At 47.5% G+C, this 19,976-nt stretch overlaps 2 protein-coding genes and 1 long non-coding RNA gene across 4 annotated transcripts in view; 2 read left to right on the forward strand and 1 right to left on the reverse strand.

Moving 5' to 3' along the window:
• Uck (Uridine-cytidine kinase) overlaps positions 1-10,790 on the reverse strand; it is an 84,193-nt gene extending 73,403 nt beyond the window's left edge. Inside the window, exon 1 of one of the 2 annotated variants that reach the window (XM_077651093.1) lies at positions 9,992-10,790. In XM_077651093.1, the coding sequence (XP_077507219.1) occupies positions 9,992-10,108 (117 nt within the window). In that variant the 5' untranslated portion in view covers positions 10,109-10,790. The remainder of the gene's footprint in view (positions 1-9,991) is intronic. The other variant, XM_077651094.1, reaches the window with a different exon arrangement.
• A 3,947-nt stretch (positions 10,791-14,737) lies between these two features.
• The window catches only part of LOC144129866 (uncharacterized), a 45,233-nt gene continuing 39,994 nt past the window's right edge, over positions 14,738-19,976 (forward strand). Inside the window, exon 1 of the mRNA XM_077663931.1 lies at positions 14,738-14,776. Within this exon, the coding sequence (XP_077520057.1) occupies positions 14,738-14,776 (39 nt within the window). The remainder of the gene's footprint in view (positions 14,777-19,976) is intronic.
• LOC144116347 (uncharacterized) lies at positions 14,784-19,536 on the forward strand. The gene is made up of 3 exons (XR_013311847.1): positions 14,784-15,693; positions 15,812-15,940; positions 16,457-19,536. It is a non-coding gene; the product is annotated as an uncharacterized LOC144116347 (long non-coding RNA).

Raw genomic sequence — 19,976 nt, forward strand, 5'->3', positions numbered from 1 at the left:
CTGTTGCAACAAATTTCACAATTCAAGGTTACAAATTTTTTTCCTGTATTAGAAAAACTGCTACGAGAGGAGGAGGAGCTGGCTTATAAGTAAAAGCTTCGCTACCGTGCTCTCTGCTTCCCAAGTTGACAAATTCATTTTGTGCTGATTTTGATTTCTTGGCTGTTCAGTGTTTGAATGCTACAATTGCTGTTGTATATCGGGCACCAAACAGTACAATCACGTCCTTTTTGAACCACTTTCAATCATTACTAATGAACTTGTCTACCGTAAATATGAAGGTATTAATCTTTGGCAACTTTAACATTGACTCTTTAAATGGCAATACCATGACATTGACACAGTGCATTCCGCATTTTCGCTTAGCGCTGACCTGAAGCATGCGCCGTCTCGAAGAAGAGGAAGCGGAGGTGTCAGCGATCTTGAGCTGTGGTGCAGACGTTCGTCGGATCCTGCGTTCCTGTGTTCAGTGATCACCGCATTCTCGCGTGACATTTTGGTGGAGGTGCTGGGTATCGATCCCAGGTGGAGCTTTGCTGGGTAGTGCACCCCATGCTCAGGACCCCTCCAAGAAGCCGGGACTCCAGCCCGCTTGACACCTTGAGAGTCGAAGTTACGCCTACCCATCAAAGAAGCCGGCGGCTGCAAGGACTGCAACCAGAGTTCGGGCCTCTGCAGTCTCGTCCGACCGCCAGGAAACTGACCTCAGCGCGACCATCAGTGCCCACAAATACCCCCGCCAGCATGCCGGATGTCATCCCTTTGCCGTCTGTCGTGCTGCAGCAGCCACGCAAACCACCCACCTTTCAAGGTTTCCCAGGTGAGGACCCGGAGGACTGGCTCGAGAAGTTCGAGCGCATAGCCCAATACAACAGGTGGGCTGATGACTCGAAGCTGCAGCACGTGTTTTTTTCACTAGAGGGTGCAGCTCGTATTTGGTTTGAGAACCGAGAAGCCACAATAACAACATGGGGCTCCTTCAAGACTCAGTTTTTGCAGGCTTTTACCACCGTCCTCAGGAAAGAACGTTCCGAGCTGCTCCTCCAGACACGCGTCCAACTACCAAACGAGACCGTCCTCGTTTACTCCGAGGACATGGCGAAGCTCTTCCGCAGGGCTGATCCCAACATGTCCGAAGAGAAGAAGATGCGTTTTCTTATGAGGGGCATCAAGGAGCAGATCTTCGCTGGGTTAGCTCGAAGCCCGCCCAAAACGATCGCCGAATTTGTTTCCGAAGCCACTACGATGGAAAAGATGCTCGACATGAGATCCAGACAGTACGAGCGTCCGCCGTCGCTGATGTCTACCAGCGGTGTCGATGCTTCTAGCCACGACATCCTTCGGGAAACCATCCGGACCGTCGTACGTGAAGAGCTTCAAAAGCTCTTTCCAGCCCCGGAGTCGCCGCAAGTTTCTTCGATTTCGGACATTATTCGTGAAGAGGTCCAACAGGCGCTCACGCCGCCAGCCCCTCTTCACCCGAACACAACATCCCAGATGACGACATACGCCGCAGCCGTTCGCCGTCCACCGCCGCCTCCAAGTCGCCCGGATACACCTGGCCACATTCACCGCCAACCACACCCACCTTACCCTTCTCAGGTTCTCCCTCGGAAGAGCGACGTCTGGCATACCGCCGATTATCGCCCTCTGTGCTATCACTGCGGCAGGCCCGGTCACGTCTACCACAACTGTCGTTACCGACGTATGGGTCTGCAGGGATATCGTGTCGATGCACCCCGACCGCAGCGTGGTCAATGGTCTCCAGAAATAAGCGATTACCAGGCCGCGACACCCGAAGCACCACACCGCTATGCCCGGTCGCCGTCTCCACGTCGTTTCTCATCTCCACGACGTTTTTCCGCCGACATTTCACGTGGAAGATCTCCTAGTCCCCGTCGGGAAGACTAGAAGCGGCAACCGTTGGGGACAAGGTTGCTCACCTGCGACATGTCCAAGATCCTCCACTGCTGCACAAACATGACCGACCGCTTATACAACGCACCGACGATCACCAGACCGATAACACGCCTCGCCGCATCACTTCTTCGCCGCAACGAAACCGCCTGGTGCCGCACCGCAGCCGTGAGCGGACTCCGCGACGTTCCCGTACACCTACGACTACAACTGCTGATCTGAACATTTCAATCGACGGTACCGACGTCACCGCACTTGTGGACACCGGCGCCAACTACTCGGTAATCAGTGGACCTTTTGCCGCGACTCTGAAAAAGGTGACCACACCTTGGACGGGCCCACAGCTTCGTACTGCCGGGGGTCATTTGATCACCCCAGCTGGCACGTGCACATCACGATTAACCATCGAAGAGGACACGTACCTGGCCACCTTCGTCGTACTCGACCAGTGTTCCCGGGACGTAATCCTCGGAATGGATTTTTTGACAGAAAATGGCGCGGTCATTGACCTTAAATTGAAGTCAGTGACGTTCTCCACCGAGAACGCAATCCACAGTGCTTTCGAACGTCCCGCGGCTCTTTCCATCCTTGATGACGTCACCATTCCACCCCGTTCGAGCGTTGTGGTCTCTGTCGGTGCGAAGCCGCTGCGAAAGTTTGAAGGTGTCATCGAAAGCAAACCAATTATGCTTTTCGACCGCTGCCTTGCTGTCGCCAGAGGGGTCGTTTACCTCGAAAACGGAGAAACCGAAGTCGTGCTTACGAATTTTGGCAGTGAGCACCAACATCTTAGCCTTGGGACTACTGTGGCCCACGTTCATGGTATCGCCGACATTCGACGAGCGCCTAGTCTTGCCATGGTGTCATCAACAGAAGTTCACACCGGTGTTCCCGACTTCCAGTACGACATTAACCCCACACTTTCGCCGCAGCAGAGAGGCCAAGTAGAAAATCTCCTCCAGCGCTACGGCGATACCTTCTCGACTTCTTCCCGCGTCGGCAGAACACACTTGGCCAAGCATCGGATAATTACAGATGACGCCATGCACCCTCTCAGACAGTCACCTTACCGCGTGTCTTCCACGGAACGTGCCGCAATCAGCCGTCAAGTTAAGGAAATACTTCAAGACGACGTCATTCAGCCCTCTCGTAGTCCCTGGGCGGCACCTGTCGTCCTCGTGAAAAAAAAAGATGGTACACTGCGGTTTTGTGAGGACTACCGTCGCCTAAACAAAGTAACCAAAAGAGATGTTTATCCCCTTCCTCGAATCAACGATGCTCTCGATCGCCTCTGCTATGCAAAATATTTCTCATCCATGGACCTCAAATCAGGATATTGCCAAATCGAGGTAGATGAACGGGACCGAGAAAAAAACCGCATTTATTACTCCGGACGGGCTCTATGAGTTTAAGGCAATGCCATTTGGTTTGTGCTCTGCACCCGCGACGTTCCAACGGCTGATGGACACAGTTCTGGCAGACCTGAAGTGGCAGACATGCCTCGTCTACCTTGATGACGTTGTTGTGTTCGCCCCAACGTTCGAGGAGCACCTTCGGCGCCTTGAAGTTGTGCTGCAAGCCATAAAGTCTTCTGGGCTAACGTTAAAAATGAGAAATGCCGCTTTGCTTACACTGAGCTAAAGTTCTTGGGTCACGTCGTCAGTTGCGAGGGAGTTCGGCCGGACCCGGACAAAACCAAAGCTATTGCCAATTTCCCTCCACCGCAGGACCAAAAGGAAGTCCGCCGCTTTCTAGGATTATGTGCCTACTACCATCACTTTGTGAAAGATTTCGCTCAAATCGCCGAGCCCCTCACGTGTTTGACAAGGACAGACACGCCTTTCACGTGGGTGCCCCTCAAGCACAAGCATTTGAAACTCTTCAACGCCACCTGCAAGGACCTCCAGTTCTGGCTCACTTCGACGAAAACGCAGATACGGAGCTTCATACTGACGCAAGCAACGTAGGCCTGGGTGCTGTTCTGGTTCAAATCCACAGCAGTTCAGAGCGAGTCATCGCTTACGCCAGCCGCTCTTTGTCTCGCGCTGAAGCTAACTACTCAGCAACTGAGAAAGAGTGTCTAGCGATCGTGTGGGCGACGTCGAAATTTCGACCCTACCTTTATGGAAAACGTTTTACTGTAGTTACGGACCATCATGCCTTGTGTTGGCTTGCGACCCTCAAAGATCCATCAGCCCGCCTTGTCAGATGGAGTCTGCGCCTCCAAGAATACGACATGACAGTGGCGTACAAGTCCGGCCGGAAACACTCGGATGCCGATTGCCTCTCGCGTGCCCCCGTCGAATCCCCAATGGAGGACGGAAACTACGACGATGACATCACCTTAAATGCGATCAGTGCAACGAGCCTTGCTGGCAAACAATACGCCAACCCAGAACTTCGGGACCTCATTGAGTTTCTTAACGGGACCCGCCCGACTGTCCCGAAGGCTTTCAAACGCTCGGTAGCGTCTTTCTGCGTTCGCCATGGTGTCCTCGTAAAGAAAAATTTCGCCGCAAACAATCAGCAATACCTTATTGTTATACAGACGAGCCTAAGGGACGAAATCCTTCAAACTTCACACGATGAACCGACTTCTGGACATTTGGGTGTAGCCCGCACGCTTGCAAGAATCAAAGAGAAGTATTACTGGCCCCGCCTTCAGTCGGACGTTGCACACTACGTCAGAACGTGCCGAGGCTGTCAGCGTCGCAAAGTGCCCTCAACAAAACCTGCTGTATTCTTGAAGCCTATAGCACCACCATCGCAGCCTTTCCAGCAGATCGGGATGGACATGCTGGGTCCATTCCCTCTTTCTCATTCGGGAATAAAGTGGGTCATCGTGGCAACTGACTATCTGACCCGATACGCAGAAACATCAGCTCTGCCAAGTGCCACAGCCCTTGACGTAGCAAAATTTTTCATCCATCAGATCGTTTTGCGTCACGGTGCCCCGGAGACCCTAATCACTGACAGGGGTACAGCTTTCATGGCTGACCTCCTACAGCAGATTTTACTCCACAGTCATACAGACCACCGAAGGACGACATCCTACCACCCTCAGACGAACGGCTTACCGGAACGCTTAAACAAAACGCTAGGTGACATGCTCTCCATGTATGTCGACATTCAGCACAAAACTTTGGACGAAGTGCTCCCATACGTCACCTTTGCATACAATACGGCCGTTCAGGAAACGACAAACATGCCACCGTTCCGTCTCGTTTACGGCCGCGACGTGACCACGATGCTAGACGCCATGTTACCGCATGTGGACGACATCGACCCGAATGCGGATCTTCACACCTTCCTGCACCTCGCTGAAGAGGCTCGTCAGCTGGCCAGGGTGAGGATTCTCGACCAACCATGCCGAGATGCCCAACACTATAACCTCCGACGCCGTGATGCTCGGTACTCATCAGGAGACCGTGTGTGGGTCTGGTTTCCCATTCGCCGACGCGGACTTAGCGAAAAGCTCCTCTGCCGGTATTTTGGACCTTACAAAGTCATCAGGCCACTTGGAGACCTGAACTATGAGGTCGTTCCTGACGGCTTTCAGAAGACTCGGCACTCCCAGCACCCTGAGGTGGTACACGTTGTCCGCCTCAAGCCTTACTACGAGCGGTAGCGCTAGAGCTGGACTTACGGCCGCACAACACGTGAACTTCCCTTGGTGAACTTTTTTTTTTTTTTCAACACACCGGCTACGCATCGGGACGATGCCCTTTTTTTTACCGGGGGCCAGTGACACAGTGCATTCCGCATTTTCGCTTAGCGCTGACCTGAAGCACGCGCCATCTCGAAGAAGAGGAAGCGGAGGTGTCAGCGATCTTGAGCTGTGGTGCATACGTTCGTCGGATCCTGCGTTCCTGTGTTGAGTGATCACCGCATTCACGCGTGACAATATATTCTAATCTGTTAGAATCATATGGTTTTCATAACGTGGTTGCCGGCCCTACACGAGTGACTGCTTTTTCATCAACATCACTAGATCATATACAATGCAATTTTGACCCATCACCTAGTTTGAGTTGCGTATATAAAAAGCCATCGCTGACCATTACCCAGTAGCGATTTCATTCCCTCTGGAACGAGATGCCGCAAACAAAACATCCGATATCCAGAGCAACATTGATCTCAATGCATTGAAACAATGTCTAAAATCAGCACATTTTAACTTTAGCAGCCCACTTGGTGTTACTGACCATTATCATTCATTTAATGGTAGCCTAACCAAGGCGATTTTGCAATCTTCTAAGGAACGAAACAAAAAATACCATAGTACCCCTATCAGTCCGTGGATGACACATGTAATTTTGAAGCTTGTAAAGAAAAATGATCGATGGCATACCAAATACAAACAAAATCGAGGCAATTCACATTACTTCGAAAAATTCCGGAAAGCAAGAAACGCGGTTACAGCTGCTATAAGATTACTAAAAAAGGAGTACTATTTACAATTAGTACTTAAAAATGCCCATATTATGAAAGTTATATGGAAAATCATTAACTCAGTTATTAAACCAGCAGCCACCCATTTTATTATCCCTGACGTCAGTCTTTGGAATATCTATTGAAAGTCTTGTCTCAACATTTAATGTATTTCTATCCACTGTTGGGGCAAAAACAGGAAATGGCTGTCCTACAGAGTGCCTCGTAACTCTACAACATATTTTGGCTACCTTGGCCTACCAGGATATTACCATGGACGAGATAGTCTCCACAGGTCATAATTTTTTGTCCAAATTATCAGTGGGATGCGATGAAATCGCCTCATTTGTGCTAAAGCAATGCATAGATATTTTGTGTGTTCCACCTGAAAAAATCTACAACCTCGCCTTCTATTCCACTACCTATCCGGACTTACTTAAGTTAGCTAGAATAGTGCCGATATACAAGAATGGAGGCCGAAACCTTGTTGAGAATTATCGCCCCATCTCTATTTTAAGCTGTATGAACACATTTGCTTAAAATCAGTTGCTGGGCGAGTTGGTACTTTGTGGTGTCTCCCCTCGTGTCCGTGTTCGTCTTGCGCTGTGAATGTTAGCATGAACACATTGTATCAAAAACTCATTGCTATCAGAGTTACGGCTTTTTTGAGCATGAAACCCTACTGTCTCCTTATCAACACGGATTTAGACCTAACAGCTCTACCCGAACAGCAGTAGTATCTGTAACAAATACAATCAACTCTTTAAATGACAATAAAATAGTCCTAGAAATTTTTTTGGATATCAAGAAAGCATTTGACACTGTCGATCATGATATTTTACTGAGGAAGCTAATGCATTATGGATTTAGAGGGATTAGCATAGAATTCCTCAGAAGTTACCTTAATAAAAGGCGCCAAATGGTCCAACTTAGTCAAACAAGGTCTGATTTTGAAGCAGTTACTATGGGCGTGCCTCAGGGTTCAGTCCTTGGTCCGATTCTTTCCTCATTGTATATCAATGACCTACCACACTTCACCAAACAGTTCTCTGTTTTTATGTATGCTGACGACACAGCTCTTTTATGCGCACATGAGTGTGCATCTGAACTAATTACACGGCTAACCGGTATTTAGAAACTTTGAGTAATTGGTTTACCTCTAACAGACATTTTGTAAATGTTAATAAAACAAAATACATTATATCTAAGAGCTAAAGAAAAATAATTCCTGAAAACTTGCCTGCAGTGCAATGGCTGGGTAATGCTATTGCACCTGACAATAAGGTGACATATCTCGGAGTAATTCTGGACGAGAACTTGCACTGGAATGCCCGCATTCAGGCACTTTCTAAAAAGTTAGGTGCATCGTGCCTTGCACACTGTAAAAATGCCGCGAGTACTTTGACAAAGACACACTCGGAATTATTTATTTTGCCATTTTTCAAAGCCAGTTGTCATATTGCATTGAATCCTGGGGTCACACCTACCAGTCTTATTTGGAGCCGCTCAGGGTCTTGCAAAAAAGGGCAATTCGGTTCATCACTCAGTCCAACTACAACATGCACACTGCTCCTCATTTTAAACACACGAATATTCTACCACTAAAATTGTTTATTGAACACAGGACTCTGCTGACGGTACATGCATGTCTTGTGGACAATAACCCATTACACTCATCCATTTTCACTCTGCCATCTAATCGCACCTAATCACATCTAATCATCCCCCTGCGGGGATGTCCCTGCGGATGCTCGGGAACCCGTGGCGTCGCAACGCACCAACATCTGCATGTTGCAGACATCCCTGCGGGGGGAGGGTGCCCTGACCTCCACAGACACACCTATAGCTATCCATGCCCAAATGAGCCCCAGACATTTCGATTATTTTTTTCTGCTCGAATGCTCTCTTGAGCTGAGCATTCTTGCAACCCAAGTTTGGTGCGTGTCAGGCATCTATTTCTGCCATCACAAAGTGGCCCAAATTAGGCCTGGACTAGGACAAATAAGGTTAGCAGAGCTGAAAGGTAGTAAAAGAATTTGTTGACCTGGGGCTTAAACTGATGACAGTGATGGGCCCAGATTAGGCCTGAGCCAAATAATACAACCTGTGCAGAGCTCTAATGTGGCTAGCTCTAACACGATGGCAGACACCTGTGTAGGAGAGCATCAAGGTCAGAGGTCAAAAATGTGTTTATTTATGATCTACTACAAGTACCTACAGCACCCTTGAGGCATTACTGCAGGGGAATTAACTATATAGAACATAACGCGCAAAGAAGACATCGGGAACATGTCCGCAAGGTGGCAGGACATATGAAAACCGAAAAAAAAAAATGAATTCACAGCTAGTTGGTATCAACAACAACGTAACATACATCAGCACAGCACTGGTAAATATACGAAGTGGAGACCAGGAAAAATTGCGTCAAATTATCATTTCAACAACTGTTTAAAAATCGGCTGCACGAACCACTAAATTCCGATGATTAGTACAGTCAAGAATTGTGTTAGGAAAAAATGAATACTTCAATATATTAATATAGCATTGATAACTCTTAGCCCTTATCGTGTTGTCTAGTCTCTCCAATATGTAATGCTTTGTAATGTAGTGCTTTTATTAACACCAGTACAATCATCGTAAATACTGTGCAAGAATTTCAACCTACCGATTTTTCTTTGGGCAGACAGTGTCTTCCACCCGATACAGTAGCGAATTCCTGAGCTGTTCATTGCAATTTTTGCTTACAAATCTTGCAGTACATTTCTGTACCCTTTTCAACTTGTCTAACAGTGCCGCGATAGGGTCCCATGCTAGCCACCGTACCCATGCTACACAAGCATATTCTAACACTGGCCTGGCATTTGTCAAACACAGTGTTTCCTACAGTACCTAGAAAGCACTTAAAATTCCTCTGAAAAAAAAAATACAAAACACGAGAAGCTTTGGCAGTTATGTCAATGCGAGCTGCCCAGTTTAGGGATACTGTGAGAAAAACACCATAACATTTTACCTTATCTATAGTTTGGATAGTGCCAGGGCTTAACTGGTATGATCCAATCATTCTTTTTTTTTTTGTTATAAATTGACACGGTAACACTTGCATACATTCAATGTCATGCCCTACTTTAAGCTCCAGCCATGTGTCAAGTGTCCTCTCTAAACTTTTTTTTCGCCACTTTTGGTAGCATCAAAACAGATGTATAATAATCGCAAGGCCACACTCCTGAACAGCAGCTTGGGCTCGTTGGTTATTCATCTTCAAGTAACAGCGCAAAAAAACACGACGTTCTTGCTCGTGTACCGTCTGTGTGTGTTTTTTTGTTTTTTTTTGCGCTGTTACTTGAAGACACACTCCCGTCTGTGTTTTCTTGCGCTTTTACTTGAAGACACACTCGAGTTTTAACACCCAAAAATGCACGACTGAGTCGAGTTTCTCTTTGCAAGTTCTCTTGCCCCATGCCGACCTGTTGTTGCACCTTGTTGTTCATGGTAGATGTTCAAAAGAGTTACAATACTCATAAAGAGGCAAAACGCGATTTTTTTTACAAAACCAGTTACACATTCATAAAAAATAAAAACGTGATATTACGCTGAGCACCGCAATCGGAGTAAGCGCCCGAGGTATATTTTGACACTCACTGACCTTTCCAGATGCCGTACCACCGGCGACGCCAATCAAGAACGGCGTCTTTGTATCGAAGCCGCTGAAGCTGTAGTACCCCACAGAGTTCAGCTCGGAGCCGCCGCACTCCTCGGACATAGCCCCTTCGGTCGCACACTGCGGTCCAACGGTGAATCCAAAGTACCCAGAGGAATGGCGCGTTGACCACGGGCCTTAGATCGCTGTCATCTGAAAGCGGTGCGCGTTCTGCCTGCTCCTTCCGCGAAATGCAATCAACAAAAATCGCGCCCGAGTTTTCAGTCAACAAGCGCGCGGGTTCGGCTCGTTCCTGTGCATAAAGGGGGCCGCATCGGCTGCACCACCTAGGCCGTAGCCCTCTTTTTCTGCAGAGTTGCCTATCAAAAGATGGCACATACCCACACTGGGGGATCGGCCAAGAATCGGGTGGCTGTTCACCTGAACGCAGGTAATAAAAAGGAAAAGCACGTGGGAGCGCAACACCGGTGAATTGTTCCTCATGAACAGAAAAGGGATGAGAGTTTTGATTTCAAGATTATAAGAATAATAATAATAAAGAGAGGGATTAAATAATAATGATTAAGTCGAAATGTAATAAGTGATAAAAAAGTTTGGAACACTTAGCAAGGCAGTCGGTGAGATTCTATCAGGAAATTTAGAACAGCGGTACAAACAGATCTGTGGCTGAACCCAAATGTGGTAGCGCCAAATGATAGCAAGAGCGGGCTGCTCAAACTCAGGCCAAGATGCTGCAAGGGCTCCTCCAGCAACCTTTTTCTCAGAGAGTTATAATTGTTTTAGTTTTTTTTTTGGGGGGGGGGGGAGGAAATGGCGCAGTATCTGTCTCATATATCGTTGGACACCTGAACCGCGCCTTAAGGGAAAGGATAAAGGAGGGAGTGAAAGAAGAAAGGAAGAAGTAGGGGCCGTAGTGGAGGGCTCCGGAATAATTTCGACCACCTGGGGATCTTTAACGTGCACTGGCATCGCACAGCACACGGGCGCCTTAGCGTTCTTCCTCCATAAAAACAGTTAAGAAACTTTTTTTTCTTGTTCCTGCTAGATGGATAAATGAATGTATGGAAGATAGGAGCGTCCCCTTTCAAACGGGGCAAAGGCAGAGTTGAATACAGTTGCCACTATTCTTGGCTTTTTTTTCTCTTTTCATATTTATTTAGGCAGCGCCTGGTGACGCGCGTGTCACCAGCGAGCTAGACCGCTGCTACAGCGTAGACAAAGATACTTACGTAAGTAAGCATATTTCTATATGGCTATGACGTGCAACGCACAAGAAATACGTCATGCCCACGTGACAACTTTAATACACATAAAATCAACTTAAACGTTTAAAATATTGAGTCACAGCCTAAATATTTGCGTAAAAAATATATTTTTTTGTTTTGTTTTTGAAGAAACGCATGGGCATCACTGAACTCCACTAGGTGGCTGGATGCCACATTCCCAATAGAGTTTCTTAAGAAATAATAATAAGAGTTAATAGTCCCTATGCCGCATTCCCGCTTTCCGAAGTGGGCGCAAGTGAAGCCACCGGAAGTTGGGTGGCATGTCCCAGAAGTTCGTTGTCTGCTGTGTATTTCAATGCAAAAAGTCGCGTCTTTCGCCGTTCCGTTCTCAGTTTTTCGCGTTGTTTTCGTGTAGCGTCTACTGTAATATCAAAGGAATAAGCAAGCTCAACGCGAGAAATGCGTGCATTGTTTGGGGAACCCTGTAATTTCAGAGAAAGCGAAGAAAACAGACATGCAGGTCTCGCCATGCCGCGGCAAAGGGGTACGAGCATTAAACACTATTTTCTGATCTGGTTCTTATCGTCCGAGCGTAATTAGAAGAATGCCGATGAGTCTAGGTATAGTGAACTAGAATACTTTCTAGTGGCGCGACCGGTGGCTGCTGGGGCCAGCTAGGCTGAAGCGAGTTGACACTGACGGCCGCCAGGGACGCTGCTGCGCCTTTTCCTAGCCTCCGGCGCGCGCGTTGGCAGCACATGGCAATGCGGTGTGTGATTTAGCTCGCTTCGCGCGCGCGCTGTCACGCAGTTAATTTTACTTTAGCGTTCGTATCTTGCTGTTAAGTAGAGATAACAGTGAGCAGGAACTATGTAGCATCAGTGTCAGGGAATTTAACGAAGTTATGGCGAAAAGAAGAACTGATTCCCACTGTTTTGCGCCAGGCTGCCGCACCGGCTACCCGGGCGCGCCTAAAGCATCGTTGTTTGCCGCACCAAGAGACGACAAGTTGCGAGGGAAGTGGGAGCGGAACATGCGAAGGGACGAACAAGAGCCTCACGGAACTATCAGTGCTATCAGCAGTGTGTGAGCACCATTTTGAAGCCCACCTCATATTGCGCGACTACGTTCACGTAATCGACGGCGTTGAAGTGCGTATACCCAGAGGCAAGCCGTCGTTAGCTCCCGGTGCCATTCCGACGCTGCTGCCTGGGTGTCCAGCCTACCTCTCTGTTAAAACCCCTAAACAGAGGACTGAAAGGAAAAGATCTGCTTGTCAAACAATTCCACCACGAAGCAAGAAGCCGTGTCAGGACGTGAACAGCGCTGACAACGAACATCAAGAGCCGGGGGAGCTGGCTGCTACAGAATCCTCGCCTTTCTCGTTTCAGGCGCTCCGTGGACTCGCTCCTTCGACGAGCTGGTGCCGCTTCGAGGACGAACGTTTCGGGTTAATTTTTGCGACGTCTTCTTTGAAAATGCAAGCAAGGCTTGTGATTACGCATGAGCGAGCTGTGGTTTTCAAGCCTGTCGGAGGCAAAGTTTGTGCTGACATTTATTACCAAGGAGTGATGTGCACAGAAAAAATAGTTGCCTCTGTTGGCGACGCTGCAGCTGTACTGCTGTCGCGCGAAAATGCGTTCTAAAAACGGGTTGTGAAAGGTGTCAACCTTCTTTTGCTCACCAAGGAGGCAGCGGACAATTTAAACATGGCCGAGCTTGTCCGTTTAAAGTACAATGGTGGGTTACTTTACCCTTCAAGCAAGTTGTTTAAATTTGTGGCTGACCTCGAAGAGTCATTCACAACCTGCTTTAGCCTTTCAGAGCTGCACTCTGAAAGTGTGCTTGATGTTTTGGACCTTGCTAAGCAAAAGCAGCAAACTGAGCTTGGATGCCCTGAGCACGCTCATACCATAGCTGCAGAAATAACTGCATTTTACCTAATTACTCGTCTGCATTTTTTCACGAAGAGCATTAATCGAGCCAGCGACAGCAAGCGGCAGGCGTCAAAGCACCTTAAATTGAGTAGGTGCTGAACAAGGCAATGGCAGGGAAGTTGTGGATTTTTGCAAACAAAATTTTTTTCTGATCATTTCTGCACTGAAGTCAGTTGTAAATAAAAGCTTCATATGGTGTTCATGTGTACATAGCTGTGACATCAATTTTATAATTATTACTACATCAAAAACAACACCAAAACTCACATCATAGCGGTAAAACGATCATATTTACAAGACCATTGACTTCTCTGAGCCATATATGAGCTCCAAATGCCGCAGAAAATTTAGCTTAAACGGTTTACTTCTGAAAGTGTGTGGACAATAAATGGCTGTGAGTACACACACTAAATGGCATTGCTTTCGGGTCTTGATCTTCAAACCACAGCAATGGTCGCGCAAATAATTTGCTCTGTATGTCATGCTGACCGCTTGTCATTCTGCGATGGTGTTTTGCGCCAAAAAATCACTCTGCAAGTCTGAGTTTAGCAGACGAAGCGACAGTAGGAATGTTGTATCCTTGCTTAGGTACGTGGTTTTCGGACGCGTTTCAATAATTAACAAGCCTAGTCACTGTAACTGACAGGCGGAGAACAGCAAGAAGTAATAAATGAGCGATTCTTATTAGTAAATGAGATGACAAAAGCAAGATGACAGACGACCTTTTCAAAACTACGCGAATTCCTGTGCCTATGAAAAGTTGCGGTGGCGCCATCTCATGGCGTCTGTTAGAAAACGGCTCGCCTGCGCCTCGCCGCTCGCGCCACTAGAGAGTATTCTAGTACACTATACTGTCTAGGTCATAAATTTTCGTGTAGCAGAGAAACGGCAATGGCGCGGAAATCCTGACACTCGAAGAGCCTCGTCCGTTATACAGCTGCCGTTGTTTCGGTTTCGAGTTGGTGGCGGACGATGTCTCATCGATGGCAGGTGATGCTTATTGCTTTAGTATGTCATTTACCTTCCAGACGTGCTTTTAATGTAACTCTCTAGTACAGCCACGTTTCATCTACACAGCATGAGAGAAACGACTGACCAGAAAGACGAATGCAGCAGCGCATGTGACAAGCGCAGTTTGAAGTGAACGGTGCCAAGCATCACGAATAAAAGCCCATTCAGGCATCATTTGCTACAGTACGAAACGGTACTTGATACGTTCCATCGAAACAGCAGTACCATATACATTTTGTACGCGCTAATGTGAACCAGCAGAACACCGACGGCAGCTCACCAGATTAAATTGTGGCCTCGCCCTCGCTATACGGTTCAGTCTAAACACAATTCGGTAAAATTGTCATTTCAAAGTCGGCAGCCTAATGAAGGTTTCCACCTATTCTTTCTTAAATGTATCCCTCATTTGATGGTATAACTTGGCAGGTCGAAATAACACAAGCGTTATTTCAACCCATGACGTCGAATCCGGTTTGAAGCAAAGACGTCACGTCTGGCAAATTTTTTGCTGTTTGAGCCATATTTGAGCCGAGCCGAGCATTGCTTTCAGTAGCATTATGGCCGGTCGACGGAAAGAGCGCGCGATCGTGTTGCACGTGAGTAATTTGTCCTTGCTATCTTTTGGTATGCACATAATGAGTGATTGCCCGTTATCTGACACTCAGCATTCCGTTGTCAACTTCCTTGCGCCCGAATATTTTGTGCTAGCAGATAACCCAGGACTAGCGCTGAGCCCGCTTGCCCGGCAGTGGACCCAAAGGCCCGGAGGGAAAGACTCATCTGGGGCGCGATTACGGATCAGTCTCAATCGAAATTGTCTCAAAAAGTATATCATTTGGCTCTCTCCTATTGGTCGGCGGCCATTTTGATTTTTTTCGTCACTGACTGACGTCGTAAATGGCGCAGAAGTGGTGACGTTGGCCATCTAATTATGCGAGCAGATTGAGACGATTTTTTGAGACTGGAAAAAGTAGTATCAACACGTTTGAGACAGAAAATGGCGGCTGTTTACATCGTCGTATACGCGGGTGACCGCGCGAGCAACGGTGTCGGAGGGTGCATGAAGACGACTTTGACGCGCGGGAGAGTTATTTCGAGGAGACTGCGCAGTGTCTGTGCGACGAACTCGCCGTTGAACTGGGAAGTGCGCGGGTGAGTGCGCTGTCAGTGGAGCGGCAGGTGCTGTGCGCGCTGCGCTTCTTCGCCTCCGGTGGGTTTCAAGGCGCCGTTGGAAATGAAGAAAACGTCGGCGCAGCCCAACTGACTGTGAACAAGCCTTTGCGGCGGGCAGCGGAGACCAATGTCAACGTTGGGTAACAGAAGGGGGGTGTTTGCTTTCCGAGGAGACCCGAGGAGAAGGCGGCGGCGAAGGAGGGCGTCCTTTGCCTAAACGTTCGCCGCGGCAGCATCTCCGGCGTCGTCGGGTGTGTCGATTGGGCACTCATCACTATCAAGGAGTCTGGGGGCAGTGCTGCGAACGAGCCGCAAGCGGTTCTACGCTGCGGTCGTAATAGTGAGTATACCTCGGCCACTGTTTTTGACCGCATGAGTTCAAGTGCTACAAGTGCATGAGCTACAAGTGCGGGCCTCGGCAGCGAGAGTGAGTACGGGCTGTGCTTGTTTTTTCTCAGATCTGTGGCGCGAACATGTGCATCCTGGCCGTGGACTCGCGCTGACCCGGATCCTTCCGCGACGCGTTTGTCTGGCGGCATTCCGAGGCGGAGGAAGGCCTGCTGGACGACGGTGATTTTTTTTTCTGGGTAAGCAGTAAAATAGCCGTGTCACCCGTCGGGCGAACTCAGTCACATCTATTGAGCTCCAGCACTATGCATTTGGCCGGATCTGCTAAAGCTACAAGAATCAGACTGGACAGTTACACAAATGCAGACACTTTACAGTATGATACAGTGTATTGCCACCCTTTCCTTTTGTTAAATATAATTGCAGCAGAAACACAGGACACATATTACATTGTTGAAATGCATAGCCTTTCCTGTTGAAGAAACCAAAGCAAAATGCACCTGACAGCGCTTGTGTTTTGTAGGCAATCATAGCGCATCATTTATATGAATATGGTGGTAAAAGACTGACCTTACAGTAGTGCTCACTTATACATCTAAATCCTGCATGTATGTATGCTCTTGAATGTCATATTCAGCAAAGCCTGGATGTGGGCTACTTGGCGTGAGTTTTCTACTGTATAGCAGAGTGTCCTGTAATGCTGTTGAGATCACTGAGAAAGGACATGCTTAGCTGCATCATTTTTTGTTATGCAGGAGACTATGTCTACCCACTGGAGCCATGGCTGCCTGCACCAGTTGCATGACATTACAGACCTGACTCAGCAGAAGGCCTGTACAACACGCCACATGCTTTTACACAATTTGCGGCTGAGCGCTGTATTGGTGTGCTGAAGAGCTGCTTCCGTTGCTTTCAAGGACACCGGATGCACCAGTGCCAGTGGAAGTGGACAGTGCGCATCATCACCGCACGTGCTGCACTTCACAGCCTCTGTTTGGATGTGCCCATATCAGCAGAGGGTGCAGGCGACACTACCTCTGACCCAGATAACAACGGGCCACCTCTAAATGGTGGCTGCCTCGTACAGACAGGATCCCTCCTCACCTGCCTCCTGAGAAGAGCATGCGGTGCTGTACTTTTGGCCTCTCTAGGACGACCCGTCTCCAGAGGAAGGCGTACCGAGGGATGATGCAGCGACAGTTGCGATGGAAAATCTAGCGTCCAGAGACGACTCACCATGCTGGCATAGAGAGTCATATCAGGCACTCTTCCCCTGTTGCCACTGTCATTTCCTTGTGTCATTGCACAACACACATCTGCAAGTGTGTGAGCAATTGTGTGATGTGGTTGTGCCCTTGGCCAACCTGTGTGCAGCGAGAAGCCAGCAGTGACAAACAAGTGCCCCCCACCGGCTGCCACTTCATTTTCAGTGTGTTTGCTAGTATATCTTCCAGTCCCTCAGCAGCGTGTTGCACAGTCTCTTCCTGAAGACGGAAAAGGTGTTGAAGCAGCTCGCCCAATTTCTGAAAAGCATCATTTTGAACTCTCTTTTGTCAATGCTTATGTCAGCCCACCTGCCCCTTCTCTGCTGTCTCCTTCCAGCTTGGTGGAGTGCCTGTGGTCATTACCTGTGTGACGAACATGCATGAACCAAACGTGTAGTGCTGGAATAAGGCATGAAATATTTGTGATGCTTGTTGGAATCAAAAAGCTGTTTTTTATTGCATCATACATTCAGTAAGCGCGTTTATTTTTTTAGGCACAGCATTTGACACGAGTGTTTCTATTGCAGAAAAGGCAGTGTACATACAAGCATACTTTACCTTGATGTACAATTACCGTATGGCATTTCTGAGTGCAGTTAAGAAAAAAAATCTGAAAAATTGAGTTCAAAGTGCATGTTTTCTTTCATACAGAGGCTACCTGTACAATAAATATGGCATAGTACAGTGTACATGATGCATTTTCCGGACTACAAAACATTTTGGCACATATAAGTAGTGTAAATACCAAAGCTAAGCTTTTAGCGTAATGGTGTGTGGCTAGGGGTTTCGCTCTGTGCTAAAAGCTGTACCTACTGCAAGGAAACCGCTGTACAACAATGCATAATAAAGATTGTAAGGTGCAGTGGCTACAATGACTGCTGAATGACTAGAACATCTTCACTGATAGACAAAGATGTGTAAACATCACAGACACATCATCAAGGAGATGGTGTGTGATTAGAGGTTAGTTTACAATCACAAATCATGCAACACCGTTACTGGAAATGCTCTACAGCTCTTAAGAATATACAGGCAGCTCCATTGTGGGAAATTTTGAGCACTCGGTTATTGCCCCATAACTGACACCTAGCTTGGTTTGCGTAACACAGGGCTATGAAGTCTTGTCCATGATGACACGAGACCGTGACAATGCCGAATGGCCGGACAAGCTCCTTGTGCTATCATATAATATGTGATAAGTGCAACTGCTGTCAAGCTACTTTTCGCCTAGGTATTTAATGTCCTAGTCATTTTCAACTGGCTGTTCCCTTTCAAACTGGAGTGGCCTGTATACAGGCTGTCTCAGATATGATGGACCATAATTTAAAAAAAAAAAAAAAACAAGTGGTCTTCCGACCTGAAAGGAAGTGCATGTTAGAAAAAAATTTAAAGCCCTTCAAACACTGCCCTCACCAAACCCAGTTATACCAACATCACTCCGCCTGCTGAGCAAAATACAATATTACACATCACTGCCCTGTCCTACCTACCTCACTGCCCTGGATCATATGCAATTCAAGCGCTGTGTGCCAGCAAACATGAACAAACTTGCTCAACTTTCTGCCCAGTTGCAATTAGCCTCTATACAAGCAAACTACTTCTTTCCTGGTTGACCCTGGATCTACTACATGATCAGTAAATAACGTTAATGGAACAAGCTCGTTCTCTCCTCGGTGACAATAGCAAAGTTATCAAGTCAAGTGCTTCCTTTCTCTCTAAACAAAGTGGAGCATAAATATCACAATTTCTGCATCTTGCACAGGAAAAAAAAAGAAACTACGGCAACAACTGAACATAAACCGAACGGAGCTACAAAAATACAAACGGAACATCAAGTGCTTAGCCCGATGTGGGCGGCAACACTTGGTTACGAGGCAGAAGAGTGCTGCCACAGAGGCAGGCCGTGTCGGCTCTCATTTCCCGCACCGAGATTGCAAGCTATCAGCAGCTGCACCTGTCTGTCGGCAGTTGCTTCTATGTGATGATTCATGGTTTTCTGGTATTTTCTAAAGAAAATAAACAGAACCACACGTCACTCGGTGATCGATAGGCGCCGACCGAGAACACAGACTAAAGTTGTCTTCGTCGATTTTCGAGCCGAGCGCTGCTTGTAAGTTGATCTCGGCAGGCCCGTAGCATTCACTGCCTTCAATCAGATTTTTCTGCGCACTTAAGACATCCGCAAAGTACCTTGATTTTAGACGACACGCGAAAAAACAGGAACTAGCCATGGAATCAGCTGTTTTCTTGCAGGCCGCCATGTTCACGTTATGCCGCTGCCAGCGCGCCCTCATGGCAAAAGAAGTTAACCTGCAGCAAATTTAATTGCAAAACTGAGAATGCCTCTAATTTTCCCTCATGTTGAGAATGCGACACAGTGTACTACGAAAATAAGACATTACTTGTTTTCTTCATTGCGTTTTTGTTCATTTTCAGACTAACATGTTCACGCTATACCGCTGACAGCACACCTTCGCGGCAAAAAAAGTGACTGAACAGCAAACTTTATTGCAAAAATGAAAACACTGCTTCTTTTGCTTGCTGCTGTTGGGTTTGAAATATAGTTACTTAGCAAAATAAAACATTACTCATTTTTATTCACTGCGTCTTTACTGCAAAACATTAGTCTACGGTCCCTTGTTATGCGAATAGTGGTTTCGGGGCGGAGCCCACCGCCTCCTTGCTCCGCATTGGCCGATTCGGCGGTCGGCATTTCTCGGTGTCGTCATTTTGACGTCACTGTCTCAATATTGAGACAGTTTTTTGAGACTGATCCGTAATCGCGCCCCTGTTTTTTCGTAAGTTCTGCTCAAAAGCTCTGTGCAGTTCAGTAGAAAAGAGCTTGCGCTGAGCGTGTTTATATCTTTTGTCAACCCAGCCCAACGTGTCTCATGGTCATGTAAAACGCGCATAAATACCAGCTTTTTTGTGCTCCCGAAAAAAGGCGGGACACTTCAGGGGCGCGATTACGGATCGGTCTCAAAAAACTGTCTCAATATTGAGACAGTGA

This window comes from Amblyomma americanum, chromosome 1 (assembly GCF_052857255.1).
Source record: "Amblyomma americanum isolate KBUSLIRL-KWMA chromosome 1, ASM5285725v1, whole genome shotgun sequence".
Taxonomy (NCBI): Eukaryota; Metazoa; Arthropoda; class Arachnida; order Ixodida; family Ixodidae; genus Amblyomma; species Amblyomma americanum.